The 20,970-nt window shown below is 36.4% G+C and overlaps 1 protein-coding gene across 5 annotated transcripts in view; it reads left to right on the top strand.

Moving 5' to 3' along the window:
• Hsf2 (heat shock transcription factor 2) overlaps positions 1 to 20,970 on the top strand; it is a 35,046-nt gene that overhangs the window by 2,782 nt on the left and 11,294 nt on the right. For all 5 annotated transcript variants that reach the window (XM_008842733.3, XM_008842734.2, XM_029568126.1 and 2 more), the window contains exons 2-7: positions 10,170 to 10,278; positions 10,568 to 10,695; positions 11,792 to 11,916; positions 14,362 to 14,437; positions 17,373 to 17,434; positions 19,252 to 19,339. In XM_008842733.3, the coding sequence (XP_008840955.1) occupies positions 10,170 to 10,278; positions 10,568 to 10,695; positions 11,792 to 11,916; positions 14,362 to 14,437; positions 17,373 to 17,434; positions 19,252 to 19,339 (588 nt within the window). The remainder of the gene's footprint in view (positions 1 to 10,169; positions 10,279 to 10,567; positions 10,696 to 11,791; positions 11,917 to 14,361; positions 14,438 to 17,372; positions 17,435 to 19,251; positions 19,340 to 20,970) is intronic.

Below are 20,970 nucleotides of genomic sequence, written 5' to 3'. Positions count from 1 at the left end.
CCCCCCCCCCCAAATTAAGGAGCACTTGTTATCTAGAACTAATTCTAGTTCTTAGGTCAGGTTGCTGTCATTCTTAATCTGCCACAGATTTTTCTAAAAGCAGTGCCAATACAAACTTTTAACTGATGTTAGATGGAAAACCAAAAAAGATTACTTTCATTCTTTTTTTTTTAATTTTTATTTTTTAAACTTTAAAAAAAAATTTTTATGTGTATGTGTGTATTGCCTGCATGTGGTAAGTGCACCCGTGTCGGGCAATGCCCGAGGAGGTCAGAAGAGGCTGGACAGTTGTTAGCTGCCATGTGGATGCTGGGATTCGAACCTGGGTCTTCCGTAAGAACAACCAGTGTTCTTAACTGCTGAGCCATCTCTCCAGCTCCACTTTCATTCTTTTTAAAAAAGGTATTTTAAAGTGTGTGTATGTGGGAGGGGGGTATGTGCACCGTGTCAGAATCCCTGGGGTTGGACTTAAAAGAAATTGTGAGCTAGCTGCCTGACATCAGTACTGGGAACCAAGCTCTGGTTCTGTGCAAGAACAGTATGTGCTCAACCTCTGAGCATCTCTCCAGCCCTACTATAATCTTTTAAAAGTTTCTATTTGTGACTTTTTTTTCTGGTTTCCTTTAAAGTTGTGCTGTCTTATTGAGGTAATTTTAGTATTTATTCTATCTCAGTGAATATCATATTAAGGCCTTTTAAAAGTAGTAGGTGTTTGGGCAGCAAGGCAGACTTAGGTACCCTACCCCTGTGGTGGAAAATAATTTTACTCCTCTAGCTTGAGTGTAAGTCAAGGAGAGAGCAAACTTTACCTCTGTATTCTGGAAAGCTTGACTTAATAGTCCTACAGCTCTGCATAAGTTAACTTCTCCTTGAAATTTATGATAGGACAGAATTGAAAAAGAAGTGGTACCCTCTTTGTCGTCCTTGAATGTGTTATAGTCTGAACTATCAGAATTACATGAAATAAGTTATCAAGATTATCAGAATATGAGCTGTTTAGATCCAGGGTGCCAGAATGTCTTTTGTTTGTTTGTGTGTGTGTGTGTGTGTGTTTGGTCTTTTTGAGACAGGGTCTCCCTGTGGCCTGAGCTGGCCTGGCACTTGCTATGTAGACCAGGCTGGTTTCGATCTCATAGAGATCCGCCTGCCTCTGCCTCCCATGAATGCTGGGACTAAAGGCATGTGCTACCATGCCTGGCTCCGGAGTGTCTTTTAATGAAAGGGATTTATTTTCATTTTGTGTCCCTTGTGCACCATGTGCATGCAAGTGCCTGTGGGGGCCAGAAGAGAGCAGAAGATCCCCTGGAGTTCCAGGCAGTTGTGAGCCACCTAATGTGGGTGCTGGGAATCAAAATCAGGTCCTCTGGAAGAGTATCAAGTGCTCTTAAACACTGAACCATTTCTGTAGCCCCGATCCAGTGTCTTTAAGAGAACCGTTTACATTAACTTAAGTTTTTCACTGAAACAAAGGTTACTTTATGGTTTATTTACTTGATTTTGGAGGGGTTTTGTTTTTGAGATAGGGTCTACCTGTAGCCCCAGTTGGCCTAGAACTCAGTATGTAGACTGGGCTGGTCTCCTGCCTCCAGTTTCAATAGTGCTGCAATCAAAGGCATGTACCACCACACCCAGTGGTTTTTTTGGGGGGTTTTTTATTTGTTTTTTAAAACATGTCCTTATCTTCAAAATATATAGTTGTTCTTGGCTTTGGTAAACAATCTGTTCCCAGAATCTAGGATAGAAATAGTACTTTTAGATACCTAAGAATATTATTTATTTTTTTAAAATATTTATTTTGTGTATATGGATGTTTTGCCTGCATATATGTAAGTGCACCATGTGCATACAATGCCCACAGAGGCCAGAAGAGGACATCAGTTCCCCTGGAACTAGAATTACAGATGGTTGTTAGGCATCATGTAGGTGCTGGGAGTAGAACTCAGGTCCTCTAGAATAACAGCAATCTGAACTGAGTCATCTCTCCACTTCCCCCGCCCCCAAGATTTGTTTTAAATGCAACACAGCCTTAAACAGGGCACAAGTTTAGCTGGGAAACAACTGGAGAAACTTGATAGTCAGAGACAAGAGATTATGGAGGTTAAATGGAAAGTCTTACCATTGATGAAGAACAGTTTTTACTTGTATTGAAATTCGATACTCAGTGTATATTGATGTGAAGCACTATAAAAGATAGGGAACTGGAATGTCATTTTATCACTTTCTTTGTCTTCAGCATGCTTGAGAAAACTGATTTCTGCTAGGCTCTCATGTCCATTTGTTCCACCTTTTTGTGCCTTTTGGCCTTCTCTACTATTTTCCTCTCAAATCAGCAGATGAATCTAGAAGTAGGGAGGTGAGCAAAACCAGAATGTTTTCTAGCTGTTAGGTGAATTTGAACTGTGGGCTCTTCAACTCTTCAATTTCCTTGAACAGCTCAGCAAACGTTGCATTATTTCAATATTCCAAAATGAAAATAAGATAGGCCAAAATTTTGGTGTCCTAAAATCCAGCTTACATTGGCCTGCAGAAAAATTGCATTTGCATTATTTTTTGTTTAATAGAGCTAAAGACTCAGTTGAAATAGTAAATATTAAGAAGTTAAAGACTGGTCGTGGTTTAAATTTATGTATATGAGTGTATCGCCTGCATGTGTATAAGTACATCCATGTTGTGCAATGTCCAGAGCAGTCAGAAGAGGGTGTCAGATCCCCTGGAACTGGAGTTAACAGTTGTTAGCCACCTGTGGATGCTGGGAATCAAATTTGGTCCCCTGCAAGAGCAGCCAGTGCTCTGAACCGCTAAGATGTCTCTCCAGCCCCAAAGACCGGTTGTTAAAAATTTCTATTCTGAAAAATACTTTTCAAGTAATGGGACTGAAATATTAAGAATATTTTGAGCAATCTATGAGAATAGCCAAAAAGCTAAATTGGGCAGTAACAACTGTTACTTCCTTTTGGAAGCTTTGTAACATTTGTTGGTAAGGTTTAAAAAGGTACCAGCCTACCTCAATAAGTGACTTTCTGCTCTTTGTGAATTGTTTAGGAGGAAGCAGGAGATCTATGTTGCATTTCTTGAAATTCACACATTAGTGGCAGTAAGGTGGAATTTTTTTTCACTCAAGTTATGTACTAATTTTAAAGACTGAAGAACACCTTAAAGCAGAGCCACAGAATAGTAGCTGTAATTGAAGGGTGTAAAATGAGCAAGTACAGGTGTGAGCTTTAAGAGACATGTCCATTTAATGTAATCCAAGAGTTAAAAATCTAAAAATGTATTTTAGTGCATTTGACCAAAGATTCATTTAATAAATCAACAGTATTTGTTTTGGATCAATTAATGACCAGTGTACTAGATAAGAATTCATTCAGTAGTGAACCAAAGTACCAGACTTCATGGAGCATTCATTCTAGTGGAAGATACTGATGAATACAAAGTAAGCCAACATAGGTAATAAAATGTTAGGTGGCAATCAGTACCATAAAGAAATAGTTTATCAGTCAGGGTATGGTCACAGAATAGAATTCATACAGCATTTTCAACAATGTAAATTAAATAGAATTACTAAGTATGTCAGGAAAATACGAATAAAAGAATATAGGACTGGTTAGAAGGAGCTACTATTGATAGGACTAAGATACACTACCTAAGTAAGAACCTTTCCCCCAAGGCTATGATGCAGACCTTTAGAAAGAGTATGTTCATGTGTCTCTGGATGGTAGAAAAGTTACTGATACTGCATTATTGAAACTTAACTGGAACTCCATCCTTTAGAATTCTGAGGCAAACATTGACAAACTAGCCTGTAGACCAGTTATCCATTTGCCTAATAAATATAATTTAATTGGAACTTGTTTTTACTGTTACTTTAATGGTGCTTGGGAACCAAACTCAGGGCTTCAGGCATGCTAGACAAGTACTTCACAATCGAGCCATAGGCTTAGACCCAATATGTCTACGTATTGTCTCTAACTGCTTTCCTGCTAGTGGAATCATTTTAGGATTAGCAAATCTGAAATATTCTTTATAGTGGGAGACTGGAAATAAGGGAGCCAGTTAAGAGCCAAAGTTTTCCAGAGTTAAAGAGGTGAGAGAAGTTAGTTTTGATACTTGTTTTGAAGGCAAAGCTGCAGGGCTTGCTGGGGAGAGGAATCAACTAGAATTAAGAATGTGTAGAGAATAAGAGAGTGCAGATTGCCTTTTAGAGAAAAGTTTGTCAACACTTTTTTAGAGTATCTTAGAAAACAGTAGGGAAGTGTTTTGCTAGAAAGACTACTTTGAAACCTACCAAGGAGAGGAAGTGAGAGGAAAAAGTTGCTGCCCTTTAGGTTCTGCTGAGTACTGTGCATTGCAGGAGCTAGGTATTCCAGAGCCTGTGGGTTCTACAGGAGATGCTGAGAGCATAGTGGGACCAAGGAGAACCCTTTCCTTCTGTATTTATGACAAAGCACGAAGATGTGGCTAGGAAAAGAAAAATATTTGCAACCTGTTCTGTCGACAGAACAGGCAATGAATCTGGAGGAAGAAATTGACAAGTTGGCACATAGAGTGGTATTTGTGAATAATTTAGGAATTTAATGGAAAAGGGCTGTCTGAAGAAGTAACATTTAAGCAGACCAGAATGATTAGAAAGGATGGGTGAGGCAGAAGAATTGAAAATGCGATTTTTGACTATGGTATACTCAGGTAAGTGGACAGAATTGTGGTTGTCCTGTCTTTAGAAGATGATGTTTAGGAGGTAGGCAAAAGTAGTTCTTAAGGATGTATAGTGGGAGACCGGAAGTAAGGGAGCCGGTTAGGAGCCAAAGTTTTGCAGAGTTAGAGTGGTGAGAAAAGATGTTAGTTCTAATACCTATTTTGAAGGCTAAGTTGCAGGGCTTGCTGGGGAGAGGAATCAACTAGAATTAAGAATATGCAAAGAGAGATGGGTCAGCGGTTAAGAACACGGGCTCTTGCAGAAGACCTGGTTTCGAATCCTAGCACTAACATGGCAACTAACTGTAACTCCAGTACCAGGGGATCTGACAGCCTCTTCTGACCTCCATGGGCATTGCATGATATGGGTGTACTTACCTACATGCAGGCAATACACGCATACACATAAAATAAAAATAATAAATAAAATTTAAAAAAAGAATGTGTAGAGAATAAGAGATTGCAGAATGCATGTCCCTGGATAGGACTCCTATATTAAACCTCACCCACCCATGGCTCAGGAGGCCATTGCAGAAGAGTGGGCAGAAAGGTTCTAAGAGCCAGGGTTGGTGCACGAACATAAGGAGACAGAGTCTTCCAGGCTTCTGGGAACTTGCATCAGTGGTGTTAGCATGCACAAGACCCACACAAACTTAATCATACAAAAACCTAGCATAGAACTGGGAAATGGGCAGCAGGCCCCAGCCTTAGCCAAGGAACTATTATTGGTAACTGATTACTGCTAGGTGAGGGAGAGTTGATCTTTAAGGGAGTGACTGTAGACAGGGAGACTTGATGCCAATGGATGAATTTGTGCTGAGGGACATCTGTGTACACTCACTTGATAGGCCTTAACATATGACAGAATGCGTGAAACCTGGTGGGGGATGGTTAGGGGGTGTGGATGATGGAGAGGGTCTAAATATGATTAAGATGTATGAAATGCAACATATTCAATAAAATACACATTGAGAAAAAAAGACTTGTATGAAATTCTCAAAAAAATTCTAAAAGACGCAGTAAGGGGGTATAGGTCCATGGTAAAGGAGCTTACCTGGCATGCTCTAGATGCTGAATTCCATTCCAAGCATCTCCTTTTTCTTCCCTACTTCCTGAAAGAAAGGGAGGGAAGTAAAAAGTTCATAGGGACTCAGATTTTCCCTGCGCAATAGGATAAATCTATTTGCTATGATATAATGGAAGATTATAAGAAATGTTAGTATTCCTTTTTAAATATTTCATTTATTATTTTTATTTTATGTGTATGAGTGTATTACCTGCCTGTGTGTAAATATACCCATATCTTAAAATGCCACAGAGGTCAGAAGAGGGCATCGGATTCCCCTGGAATTGGATGTAAGGATGGTTCTTGGCCACCATGTGGGTGCTGGGCATGGAACCTGGGTCCTCTGCAAGAGCAGTTAGTGCTCTTAACCGCTGAGCTATCTCTCCAGCCCCAAGAAATGTTAGTATTCTATGGTCACATTTTAAATTTGAGTTTAAAAGCCAATCACTAGTATTATGAGCCTAGCCTTCTCTAAAATCTGAAATACTCTACATCCAAAACTTGTTACAGATTTTTGTAATATGATTATTCAGCTGGTGGAGTTTATACAAACATTTCAGAATGGGGGGAAATTTTTGAAACACTTCTGATCCCAAAGCATTTTAGAAAAAGGATACCAAACAATATTTGAAAATTGTTTTACTTTGCTTGTATTTTGTTGGCTGCATTTAGTCATATGCACACCTAATTTTGAAAGGAGTGGAGACATGCAGGAATAGGAATATTTCTGAGCAGCTTGAATTCTGTATTTTAGGATGTCCAAATGGAAACAACAAATAGGTTGTTCAGTCTGACTTTGCCATTTAGGATCTTGTGGAACTTGTGACAATGAAGCCATTGGGTTAAATTAAATCATTTGGAAAAAGACAAAAGGGACTAAAAGGTGGCATTCCAATATTGGTGGTGTGTGTGTGTGTGTGTGTGTGTATGCGTGTGTGCGTGCGTGTGCTAGCTGTGAAGACAAGGAAAAGCCAGCAAAGTAGATTGGGAAGGAAAAGGGAAAATCGATCGTAGAGCTAAATAAAAGAAAATGGTTCACGTGATGTTAACAAATATTTTTGTATATTTTTGGTGTGTGTAAGCAATTTTGTATGAATTAAAGGCCAATGCGGTATGACTGTTTTAACTTCAAGGTAATGTATATTGCTTTCCAAAGAGATCAAATCAGCTTTCTCTCTAGTCATGCATGAGTGTTCTCTTCACCTTTTCTTCAGAGAGAATATCATTCTCCTTAGTTTTTACCAACTAAGGATACAAAATGTAGTTAAAAAATGTTACCCCAGAAAGACTCTGTTTAATTTCTATTTCTGCTTAGTAATTAGTAAATTTTAAAGTCATTTTCTGTTTATTAGCCATGTATGGTTCCTATTTTGTAAAATGTTTATATTGTATATTTTTCTATTGCTTTACTATTACTTACAAGAGTTTCTTATAAGTATAATTAATATTTGACTACAATAGCATTTATTCATCTTTGCTTTTTAAATCTTTTTGAAATTGAGGCAGTTTAATTTATTGGTTGAAGGAGAATTAACAGCTTTATAATGCTGTATTTGCATTCCTTAGATCCATTTGTTTTATTAAAGTTCTTGTATCTTCAGAAAATTGATCCTGTTAATGGAATCTTATTCCTCTATACTTCAAGTTGTTTTCTCTTCCATTTTCTAAGGAGACAAAGATATTTTTCCTGTGCTCTGTGTCTTATAAATCCATGTGGAATAAACTATTTGGTTTGAGAGAGCCATATCATTGCTTTCCATTTATTTAACTGTCTAGCAGCTATTGAATAATTCAATACTTTTTCCAAATGATTTATATTGCCACTTCTGTGATTTTTAAAATATTTTGGTAAAATAGCACATAGCATAAGATTAACCGTTTTAGCCATTTTAAGTGTACAGTTGAATTACACTAAGTGCATTCATATGTTATATAACCATTACCACTGTCCAACTCTAGAATATTTTTCATGTTTATATACTGGAAGTGGCTACCTGTTACACAGTAACTGCCACCTCTCTCACGTACAGAACCAGTCACAACTCTCATTCTGCTTGGTCTGTATGAAATTGACTTTTTCAGACACTTAATGTTTAAGTGGAATCACAGTGTTTATACCCCTGTGACTGGCTCATTTCACTCAGTGTAATGTCCTCAGTATTCATCTATGTTGTAGCTTATGTCGGATATACTTCCTTTTGAATTCAGAATAATCTGTCATTGTATGGGTGTACCATATTTTGTTTACCCATTCATCTAATAATGGATTTTTAAGTTGCTTTTATTTTATGACTTTTGTGGCTGATGTTACTGTGATCATATTCTGTTTAGGATAGGAATTGCTGGGTCTGTGTTTAATTTTTTAAATTAATTTTTGTTTTATGTATGAGTGTTTTGCCTGCATGTGTGTTAAGTGCACCATACATGTGCAGTGCCCACAAAGACCAAAAGAGGGTATAGATCCCCTGGAACTGGAGTTACAGGCAGTTGTTAGCTGCCATGTGGGTACTGGGAACTGAACCAAGGTCCTCTCAAGAGCAGCCAGTGCTCTTAAGCCACTGATCCATCTCCCAGCTCCATATTTTTTTTTTTTTGGAACCTCTAATGTTTATTTTCTACAGCTGCACTGTTTTATACCTGTCTAGCAATACACAGTGGTTAAAATTTCTCTACATCTTTACCAACACTTTATAGGTTTTTAACCAAAGCTGTCCTAAATAGCTGTGAAGTAGTATCCCAACTCTTCCCCCCTCCCCCCTTCCTTCCTTCCTTGTTTCATATTTTTGTTTTTTTTTAAGGTAGGGTCATCTTGTAGCCACTTCCAGATGCCTGGAAGTCCCTATGTGGACCAGGCTGACCTTGATCTCCCCACCTGCCTCTGCCTCAGGAGTGCTGGGATCAAAGGCGTGCACCACCACACCCGGCAGGGTATCTATCTTATTGTCATTATTTCCCTAGTGATTGAGGATGAGCATCTTTCCTTTTGCTTGTGTGCTATTTATTCCTTTTGAGAAATGCCTACTCAAGTCCTTTGCTCATTTTTTAAATAGACTTTTTGTTTTTGAATTGTAGAAAGCTTCTATATATTATGGATATATAACAAGCATGATTTATACATCCTTTCCCCATGTTGTTGGGTGGGGGTTGGTCTTTTTGAGACAGGCCTCCCTGTAGCTCCAGCTGCCCTGGAACTCACTATGTAGACCAGGCTGGCCTTGAACTCACAGAGATCTGCGTGCCTCTGCCTCTTGAGTGCTGGAATTAAAGCCGTGTGCCACCACGCCTGGCGTGGGTTGCCTTTTTACTCTTGTTGATGTTCGTTACACAGAAGTTTTAAAATTTGATATAGACTCATATTTCTGGTTTTGCTTTTGTTGTCTGTATTTTGCTGTTATGTTCAAGAAATCGTTTCCAAATCCAGTGTCATGAAGCTTTGTCTTTAAGATCTTTGATCATAATATGTTTAGGTCTTTGATCCATTTTCAATTAAATTTTACACATGGTGTCAGGTAAGGGGTTCAACTTTATTGTTTCACTTGTGAATATCTATTTTTCTCAGCACCATTTGTTGAAGGCTTTTTTTTTCCCCTACTGAATGGTCATGACATGACATTAAAAATCCCGACAGACTTTATTACTGGACTCTTTTTTTTTTTTCCATTTATCTGTGTTTTTCTGTCAATTCCATTCTGTTTTGAGTACTCTAGTTTTGTGCTAAGCTTCTAATTACTTTTATGTATTTGAATAGAGAACACAAATGACTTTTAATGGTGATCTAGAAACTGGCCTGGACTAGTGGTAATGGTGCAGACCTGTTTCAGCTTCTTGGGGCAGAGACAGGAAGATCACAAGGTTAGGGCCTACCTGTGCTACAGAGTGATTTAAAGGCCAGCCCCAGCAACTGAGTGAGATTCTGTCTCGGAAAAAAATGTGAAGAGGGGTTGGGATGTAGCTAGTAGTTGTAGCTCAGTAGTTGCAAGCTTACCTAGCTCTGAGCTCAAGCCCTAGGTCTAGTACTGTATCTGTACTAAAATGTAGTTAGTATCTGTTATAGTGATAAAATTGTAACTTCTCAAAATTTGTTTCTGTCTACTTAACACTAGTTTAAAGATTAATAACATTGATAACATTGTTTTTTTTTAATAGCACTTCTAATATTTTATCACAGTATGATGGATTTTTTGGTTTGAGGCTGACATCAAAAAACCTACTTGTAATTGGACATTTAATTCTAACTTTTTTTTTTTTTTTTGGTCAAGATCTGGAATACAATGTTGGTCTGAAGGTATTTGAAAAGAATTCGTCTCAGAGCTGGTTAGATTCATATATATGACTTTGTGTAGAGAACCTTGACTAAATGACCTTTTTTGGGTTTTGTTTTGTTTGTTGTTTCCTTTTATTTCTTTTTTAGAATGGGCAGAGTTTTTTGGTCTTGGATGAACAAAGATTTGCAAAAGAAATTCTTCCCAAATACTTCAAGCACAATAACATGGCCAGCTTTGTGAGACAACTAAATATGTGTAAGTATGACTGACAAGTTTTTGTTTGTTTTGAGACAGGATCTCCCTGTAGCCCCAGATGGCCTGTAACGTACCATGTAGACCAGGTTGGCCTTTATCTCACAGAGATCCACTTGCCTCTGCCTCCTGAGCATTGAGACTAAAGGCGTGTGCCACCATGCCTGACCTGACTAGCAGGGTTTTTGTGTGATTAAACCATTTTTTTCATTAGAATAATAAATAAAATTCTGTATAAGCTTTATTTCTGACTTGTCTAATTTTAGTCATGTAAATTTTGAATCATTTTCAGATGGCTTCCGAAAAGTAGTACATATTGACTCTGGAATTGTAAAGCAGGAAAGAGATGGCCCTGTTGAATTTCAGCATCCTTACTTCAAACAAGGCCAGGATGACTTGTTGGAGAATATTAAAAGGAAGGTGAGCTTTTGTTAAAAATACAATTTTTATTTAAGCTTCAGAATTTGAGTACAGAAAAGGCCAGGTATGGTAGCACATACCTGTATCCCAGCACTTGGGAGACAGCGGCAGATCTTTGAAGTTTGAGTCCTGCCTGGACTATGGAGTGAAAGCTCATTGTCCCCTCCCCTCATTAATAACGAATATATAAATGAAAATGTATACAGAAAATTAGACTAATAAAGCTTTGATTAATTACCTCCCATTCCCAACATTCAGGACTCAACTCTGCTGAGGGTGCAGCCTTTATAGAGGGAAGGAAAAATGTTCAGTGTGTTGTGACAGAGGGTGAAGTTATCCGTTGTAATGGGAGGGTTCATTCCTAAGTTGGCTGAATAAAAAAGCTTCTGCTAGAATATCAGCCTCCTGGAGGACTTCTGTTTTAGTTCAAAATTTGGTTCATAATCTAGTATCAGAAATAAGTCCCTACCATACAGAAGGCAGGCATACTACATCACATTTTTTAATGAATACTATCTTCTAAAATAAGATTTTTACTACATTCATAAAGTGTGGATAGAAAGGGTTGAGGATTTAGTTCAGTGGTAGAGTTCTTTTGTCTAGCATGCACAAGGTTTTGGGTTCAGTTCCCCTCATTACCATAAAGGGGGGGGCAGTGAGAAAGTGAGGGAGGGAGAGGGATGGCATAAAGCCTAACCATAGAGTATTATACCTAACAAGAACAAGACCTTGAGCTTAATTGCTAATACTGCAGAATAAAAACAAGGTGGATGGCCCATGGAAGAAAATGTCCGATTGTACAGTTATTGCTGCATAATTTTAACTAAATGTGAACTGTGATAACATTTTTATTCATTCTTGCTGTTGTAATGAGATGGCTTATTCCTGTGTGCTGGTAAAAAAAAAAAAAAATCCACAAAAGTAAAATTATTTCTTGACTTCTCTTGTATTAAACTAGCAGGTTATTCTTTCCCTAGAATTTCATCTGGAATTTTTGGAACTAGATCTTACTTCTTGAATAGGTTTTAGAGAAGTTTTGAATTACAGTGATGGGGATTTAATATATATTTAATTTTCTGAATTTCTATTTTGAAAGGTTTCGGCTACAAAACCAGAGGAAAATAAAATTCGTCAGGAAGATTTAACAAAAATTATTAGTAGTGCTCAGAAGGTTCAAATAAAACAAGAAACTATTGAGTCCAGACTTTCAGAATTAAAAAGGTAAAAGTATTTTTATTTCCAGAAATAATCCTAATATGGAGATTCGAGGGGTGTATGTTGGGGTCTTCATGTTGGGGTCGGCTGTTTTAAGTAGTCTATTAAAGCCAAGATCAAAGGTCGTTTTTCTGTTACTCTCTTTACTTTTGTTTTTTATCATAATAATAGGTTTTAATTACAGTGATCAGAATACTATAAACCTAGGCACAAAGCTTAGCTTCCTTCTCAAACAATAGATCTTTCAAGTTAGTGTAGTAAATACAGTCCTGCATAGGTTAGTTTTCATATGGTGTTCACAAATAAATGAGGGCACACACTAAAGAGCTTACATATTTTTTTAATGACTGCTTCCTAAAATTCCTTCTTGTGGTCCTCTTAGGAAAAAGTAGGACAGAAGATAGAAGAAAAAAGCATAAGAAAGTTGCCCTACTTGATAGTTATTTCCCTTTTTAAAAAATTTTTATTTATAGGCCAGGTGTGGTAGTGCACGCCTTTAATTCCAGTACTCAGGAGGCAGAGGCAGGAGGATCTCTGTGAGTTCAAGGCCAGCCTGGTCTACATAGTGAGTTCCAGGCCAGCGGGACTACAGGGAGACCCTGTCTCAATAAGAACAACAATTTTTTTTTTTTATTTTTTGTGTGTATGAGTATATTGCCTGCATGTATGTAAGTGCACCTGGGTTGTACAAAACCTGTAGATGCCAGAAGAGGACGTTGGATGCCCTGGAACTGAGGGATGCTTGTTAGCCACTATGTGGGTACCAGGTCTTCTGCAAAAGTAGCTGATGCTTTTAACTGCTGAGCCATCTCTCCAGCCCTTGTTGCTTATTTCATATAGACCCAGGAAAGAGTTATTCAACGTTTTATCTTGTTTTACTATATTACTTTGTAGCATTTTCCTAGCTGCCACACTAATAATTTATATATAGATTAAACATGTTTTATTCTTACACAGCTGGGATTTCCTCTCAGTACTTAACACGAGCTTGAGAATTATTATTTTATGCATTCCATTTCTCCAATTAGTTATTCCTAACTTGAATAGCTTCATGAAGAGTAACTTTGGACTTTGATTCCTTGTTTGAATAAGCTTTAAGCTTTCCAGTTTTGCTTATTTTATCTAACTAATTACACTATTTGCTGTATTTATCTTGTGCCAGCTACTTGTGTCCTTGAACCTAATTCTTCGGATTTCAGTTTAGCCCTTAGGGAAACTGATCATTGACTCACCCTTAAATCTTAGAGGTAGCTATCTTCTACTTTAATAGGCAGATAGCATCTCTAAATTTGATTTTGAAAAAATACAGTAATTATTCATTAAGTACTAAAAACAGTTTCCATTTTTATGCCTTTATATGCAAATCCAGTGTGTAGATTGAGGAAGGTAGTTTTTGTAGAGATTAAACAAAGTTTAAAAACTTGATGATTTGATAATTCGATTATTTTTATACCCTGTTTGGCCTGCTAATATTTAGGAACTCCATTTTCAATTTTACAAAGACATGAAGGGAAGAAATTTTAAGTGTTGGGTTATTGGTTTGATATTGGATTTATGTCTTTAAGGAAAAAAAAACTTAAAAGGCTGCATATGACACTAGACGACGACTTTGATCTCAGTACTCTGAGGCAGAGGCAGGAGGATCTCTTGAGTTCAAGGCCAGCCTGAGTTACATAGCAAGTTTGGGGCCAGTCAGGGTTACATAGTGAGATCCTGTTTTTTAAAAAAAATCAAAAAGTAGAATTTACTTTTGCATGTGTTTGAGTCAGATCTTAAGATAATTTTAGAATTTCATAGACTTTAGTTTTGTTATAGCAGTTGCAGAATTATTTGTAAGATTGGACAGGTTCCTTCAGCTCTGTAGACCTCAATGTCCTTGTCTAGAATGCAATGATAATGATTCCTTTCTTGGCAGTGTTTAGAGAAGTTTAAAAAATTCACACACATGATGTTTAGCATAGTGTCTGGAGCATATCAAGTACTGGGTAAATGCCACTTTTCCTTGTTTCCTGAGGTGATTCACAGAATCTGAATCTACTGCTATTCATTTTAAAGCTTAGCTTATTTTTAAGCAAGAAACTTTACTAGGTTGTCAAAAGGAGTAAATTGCCTCTACTGTGTGATGTAATTTATGTCTTAAGGATTTTTACATATATTGCCCAAACTAGCAGATAATGCATTTAAGAAATAATTCTATAGTTGTGTTGAGGTAGTTGCCATCACCATGTAATCAAACCAGTTTTCTTGTGGTCTCATAAAAAAGTATTCTATAGTAGAAGTATAGGTGTCTAGTTATCTAAGTAAAGGTCTCACTGTGTAGCTCAGGTTGACCTTGAACTTGCAGTCTTCATGAGTACTGAAGTTCTCTGGTTTTCTTGATTCAAGATGTTGAGACTAGTTCTTCTTAATATTTTTTGTTTGTTTTGGTTTCTAAATAAACTTTTAATGTAGTGAGAACGAATCCCTTTGGAAGGAGGTGTCAGAATTAAGAGCAAAGCACGCACAACAGCAACAAGTTATTAGAAAGGTAAGAAGCCCCCAGCTCCACACTAGAATTTCTATTTGTTAATAAGTAAACAGTATTACTGTGTTTTGTGCACTTTTTTTAAAAATACTTTTTGCTCTAATAGGCATAGTTAATTTTTTAGTCACTTGACCACATTAGGAGTTCAACAGTGGTTTTCCAGTATATGCTAAAAACTTTGTATAAAAATAGCTATTAATGTTATAAGTTCTAGATATTGAGCTGAAAATTAATGGAGGAATTAGAATTTGTCCATGGCATTGTGTGCTTGTGATTTAGTCGTTGTGTATCAGTTTTCATTTGCCATTAAGAGGAGAAGCATATGAGTAATTAAGGGATCATTGTTTTTGCCTGTGACTAAACTAGACCCACAGCAACAAGTTCTTTTGAGGGGGGGTAGGTAGGGGAGAGATTCATCTTGTTCGTTCTTGAAAAGGCCCTTGAGCCAAAAATAGGCCTATGACTGACAAAATCTGGATCTAGTAAGACAGGCTTAGGCCAGAGATGAATAACAGTTGTTGTATTTGGCCTATGCTCAAAATAGATGTACTCATTTTAAAAATAAAGTGAGCAAATGAAGACTAAATGTAATTGAATGCAATTCTGTACAATTTAATTTGGGTCCATGTAGTTTAAAGACCTCTAGGCAGTTCTAGTACATGTCCTTGTAAAAGATATCTGAGTTAAAATGATAGTGTGTTCTTAAACCTGTACTTTGTAGAAGGAGTCTGTTAATTATTTTTCACAGAACGTGTTTTGATTAAATATTAACTTCTTCATCTGTAGATTTTTTTTTAATAAAAGCGATCATAGTTGAACATCATTTTTCACCAACACTAGTATTGCCTGCTCAACTTTGAGTTTGAAGATTTTTTTGTGTGTGTGAAGTTTAAATAATGCGTAACAGCCAATAACTTTTATTCTTCCCTGGAACTATCCTAACTTTGAAATTTACTGTTTGGTCTTAGATTGGGGTAGTAGGATGTAGGAAGTTCCAGTTATATTGAGCTTGTTAATGTATAGCAGGTAAATGCTAAATATTAGATGCCTCAACTCCTTCAGAGGAAAAATAAAACTTGACGACATGATTCAGTTCAAAAGAGAACTGAGATGAAGACAGATTTAGCCAGTGATTTATGTTCTCACAAATCAAGTCAGTGTGTTGTTTTGGAATTTTCCTGTAACGTTTATTTATTTATTTATTTATTTATTTATTATTATTTTGGTCATTTTGAGACAGGGTTTCCCTGTAGCCCCAGCTAGCCTGGAACTCACTTTGTACACCAGGCTGGCCCCGAACTCACAGAGATCTGCCTGCCTCTGCCTCCTAAGTGCTGGGAGGCATGCCCCACCACACCCAGCCTCAGTTTCATTTCTTTAAAATTTATAAATGTGGCTGGATGTGGTGGTGTACGCCTTTAATCCCAGCACATGGGAAGCAGAGGCAGGCTGATCTCTGTGAGTTTGACCAGCCTGGTATATATCACAGTGAAAGATTTATCGTCCTCTTTTTTTTTTTTCCCCCTTAAAAAACCAAAAAAAAAAAAAAAAAAAAAAAAAAAACTGAATCGTCCCATAGTTTTAATTTTGACTTTTTAACAAAATTGTCAGCATTTTCTATTGAATGAGCAAGTGAGCAGCTCTTTTTTAACTCTTAAATTAAAATATTCACTTTTGTCTGTGTTGGGGCTGGAGAGATGGCTCAGTGGTTGAGAGCACTGGCTGCTCTTGAAGAAGACTAGGGTTCAAATCCCAGCACCCACATGGCACTAACAGCCATCTGTAACTCCAGTTCCAGGGATCCAACACCCTCTTCTGACCTCTAAGGGCATTGTACAACATGGGTGCAGTTACATACATGCAGGCAATACACTGATGCACAAAAAGTAAAAATAATAAAGAAAACATTTTAAGTATCTGTTAATTATAAAGCAGACCATTTAGTACTTTCTTTAGGAGTGGGGTTGTACAATGTTATTGCAGTACAGTAGATTTACTTAATATTATTTTATCACATAATTAAATTTCATAAATCTTATGACTGTACAGTCTGTGTAGTTCTCCAGCCATTTTGGCCTTTATTCTTGGACTGTGATATACTGGTTTTCATTGTTTACCTTACAGTCTTCACTTTTTCGTAACATCTTTGGGTAGGATGCTAACAGTTCAATATTAAGGTATAACCTAAGATAATAGTTCTCATATAATGAGTGTTATCTGGAAGGCTTCCTAAACTTCAGTTAATGCATCCATTGCTGGGCCCCACAGAATTCAGATTGAGTATTCTTGTAGTGGAACTGAATGTTTATATGGCTAACAAGATCCTAGGCCAGTGCTGCTGGATGGTGTATTATACTTAAAGAAAATGCCTATAGATAGGGTTTGTTTGTAAGTCCTTTATCTATTTAATAGTTTTCCCTCTAAATTTAATCAGATGTTTGAATTTCTCTGTGTCTCTTAATTGGGAGTATGAAGTTTTGATGGATACATCTAAACAGTAATATTCAAGTCAGCTATTAAACTCATTCTTACCTGAATATTTTATGATTTATTCTAAGAGAGCTGGTAATTCCTTTTGCCCTAATTATATTATCTACTGTTACTGCTTTTGCATTATAAATCTTCCTGAAAACAAGCTAAGTAAAATACTGGAATCTATAGTCAGTCAGAGTTGGTATTATCGACAGAACAGTTAACTTCCTGGAAGCTGGTAATGTTTCGTTATATATCAGTTGTAAGATCCAGATTTCAAATGCTAATATGTGAGAAATTATAAAAAACTTAGAATTAGTTATTTGCTTTAAAGAATGATTTATTTAATGTACAAGAGGGCAGCAAACTGGGTGTTACTAGATCCCTAATTTAATTTGATAAAATTTGATAATGTGAACTAAAGAACTGAGTTTCTGAAAGAATTTTATTTACTTTTTCCTCTCAGATTGTCCAGTTTATTGTTACATTGGTTCAGAATAACCAACTTGTGAGTTTAAAACGTAAAAGGTAAGTTTTTATTAAGTGATATAATTTATAAACATTTTAGCGTTTAATCACCAATGACCTGAATTTGCTGAATGTCTGCCTCTGCAAATTTGCAAAGTGTGCCAAAGAACAGTACTCCCTTGCTAAATTTATATTTGTAATATTTTAAGAGTAATCTTATAGGGTGAATATCTCTTACCAAAATGCTTGGGACTAGAGATATTTAGGTTTTAATTTTTTTTTCAGATTTTTGAATATTTGCATAATGTGAGGTAACTTTGTGATGAAATTTATGGCTGAACTCAAAATTTATGTGTTCCATATACCTTTATGCATATATGCAATCTTTTTGATAATTTTGTGCAAGAGGCAGTTGATGTATAAAGCGGCTGAAAGGGTCCAGAGGGTTTTCATGTTATGTGCCTGAAATTCACTGGCCAGTCACATGAGTGCAAGTGAATTCTGTTGTTCTTGCCTTCATATCAGTGTTCTGGAGATACTCAACCTGTGTATCCTATTAGCACTGTCATCCTTCTGACTTCCTGATTTGGGTTCTTTTTTTTTTTAAAGTTAGGGTCTTATATTACTGAAGGTAGCCTCAAACTCAGTCCTCTCTTCTCTACCTCCTGAGTATGGGATCACAGGCATATATCACCATGCCCAGCTTCTTGCTTATGTTTTTGAGAAATAAGAATAGGCTAACTAAGGTCATTATGGGCATATAGATGTAATTAACAAAGAACCTATTTTTCATTCATGCTAGCAGTTTAAAGTAGCATTAGGCCTGATGAGGGGAACCTTTTTTAAAAAGGCTATTTATGCTGGACATGGTGATGCACGCCTTTAATTCCAGCACTTGGGAAGCAGAGGATCTCATGGGGATCAAGGCCAACCTGGTTCACAGAGTTACTTTCAGGCCAGCTGTGTCTAGGGAGATCCTGTCTCAAAAAAAGAAAAAAAAAAAAAAAACTGTTAGTAGAAAAAAAAACAAATACTATTTGGTTTTTCTCTTTTTTAAAATATATTTTTATTTTATGTACACAAGTGTATTGCTTGCGTGTATGTAAGTGCAGCCATGTCGTCCAATGCCTGGAGAGATTAGAAGAGAGTGTCAGATCCCTTGGAATTTGAATTACACACAGGTGTTAGCTGCCATATGGGTACTAGAATTTGAACCCAGGTCTTCTCCAAGAGCAGCCAGTGTTCTTAACCACTGAGACATCTGAAAAAATATTGGTTTTTTGGTCTTTTTCTTTTTTGGTTTTTTTGAGACAGGGTCTTCCCGTAGTCCCAGCAGACCTGAACTCGCATGTAGACCAGGATGGCCTTGAACTCTCAGAGATCTGCCTGCCTCTGCCTCCCAAGGGCTGGGATTAAAGGCTTTATGACCACGCCTGGTGGGTTTTTCTCTTAAATATAATATACCTAGTCTTTTAAAACTCTGAATCTAAATGGTAGATTGTAGTACCTATAAATGTATTAGCTACTGTTGCCGTTGTTACACCTAAACCAGAGGAATAACTGACAAAAGACCCAAGATGGAAGAAGGAAAGGCTGAACTTATATAAGGCTAGGATTTGGGCAGTTTGATTATGACTAGAACTTTGTGACTCTATTTCTGCTTCCCCTCTTGTTCCATGGTACTTACTTGTTTTATTACTAAGCACGTATATATAAAGAGTTGTATAGTTGTAAAGAGTTTCTTTTGTATTCTTATTGAAGTTTTTTTATTCACTACTAAAGTAAGTGTTGAGGTTTGGATGGGTAAATTATTAGAAACCTTAAAGTCCCTATTTTTTTGCTTTATGGAACTGCATGGATATTATTCTTATTTACAGGCCTCTACTTCTAAACACTAATGGAGCCCAAAAGAAGAATCTATTTCAGCACATAGTCAAAGAACCAACTGATAATCACCATCATAAAGTAATTTTTAATGTATTTTATATTTATTATCTCAAACTAAATTTTATTATGGCAATATTTCATGCAGTCAAAGAAGTTTAGTGAATCATAATGTAAGTGCTCATTCCCCAGCTCTGTTAAATAATGGCATTTTCATTATTTGCTTTAGATTATTTTAAGAAATAAATTACTACAGTTATTCTACCTGCTCGTTCCCAAGCTTCAATATTTGTTATTGCCATGACTTTTTTATATATGTGAATTCAGGAATAATAGTTTGCATTACTTTGTATATATCTAGACTACATATGATGTCATTTTGTACATACTACTCTGCAGTATGATTCTTCCTCTCCTTTAGTGCTAGAGATTGATTGAATTCAGGGCCTCTTACATGCTAGGTATGCAGTTTACCAGTGAGCTGTACCTCCAACACAGTGTGTCCTTTTTGTTGTTTTGAGATTGTTAAAACAGATGTAATTCACTGTGGTGTTGAACAGTACAATAACATAACTGTTGAAGTGTAATGATTATGAATTTTTCTGCTAGCTGATTTCATCTTCTGTGATAAATGTGCACTGATGAGAGTGATTTTCTCTAGGTGTTTAAAAAAAATTTTATACTTTCATTTCATTATGTGCTGTATAATTTGTCAGTCCTACTAATCTACCATCAGACTAACCTACCATCAGACTAGTCCAAATCTCTTTATGATATTGCTCTCATTGATACTTTTTTTTTCCTTTTTTGATGTACTGAGGATCAAATCTGAATCCTTGCTAGTCAAATGCTATACCACTGAGTTTGCACTATGAACTGTTAGAATTTTTAAATACTGCTTCAGGTTTATTATTAAATTATCGAGCTTTTTGTTTTTGTTTTTGTTTTTTGTTCCTGCAACAAAACAGCATTAACTTCAGATGCCAGTCTTCAAATACTTTTATTTAAGTAATCAAGTATACATAGATTTTGTGTTTGGATTGAAAGTGCCTATAAGTAGATGAAGGTTTTTCAGTTAAATGGAATTTATATATTTTAAAGTATTTCATGTCTTTTAGATGATTTCTTTTGAATTTAACTAGAATTTCTATATTTAAAAATACTTGACATATTTTACCTAACATTTAGTATTGAAACCTAAAAATTGCTGCATTATAATAATGTAATAATGACTAGCTTACTTTAGAGAATTGAACTTAATTTAATTAATGTAACTGGTCTGAAAGTACCTGTAATTATTTTCTTTCATTTCTTTGCTAGGCCCTGAACCTAGGGTCCCATGCTTGTTAGGCAAATACTTTACCTTTGAGGTATACCTCCAGCCACCTTTTTGAAAATTTTGTGATATGGTCCCATAAAGCTGTCTAGGCTGCTCTTGATATTATTCTGTAACCCAGCCAGGCCTTAAACTTGCAACCTTCCTGCCTCAGCCTTCTAGTAACTGGGATTATAGGTCTTTGACACCAGGCCTACCTGTGTACCTGCTGCATCTTAATATTTTAAAAAATTATATTGGTAAGATAGCCAAACTATAATTTAACTGTGGAATAATTGGAAGTACTGGTTTTCTCTTAGTGAAACTATTTAATGAGTAAGAATAAAACCTGTGAGATACAGCAACTTCAGATGAAACAATTCCCATTCACACAGTT

Source organism: Nannospalax galili, unplaced genomic scaffold (assembly GCF_000622305.1).
Source record: "Nannospalax galili isolate Female #2095 unplaced genomic scaffold, S.galili_v1.0 scaffold1340, whole genome shotgun sequence".
Classification (NCBI taxonomy): Eukaryota; Metazoa; Chordata; class Mammalia; order Rodentia; family Spalacidae; genus Nannospalax; species Nannospalax galili.
This window is presented reverse-complemented; position numbering and strand designations above follow the sequence as displayed.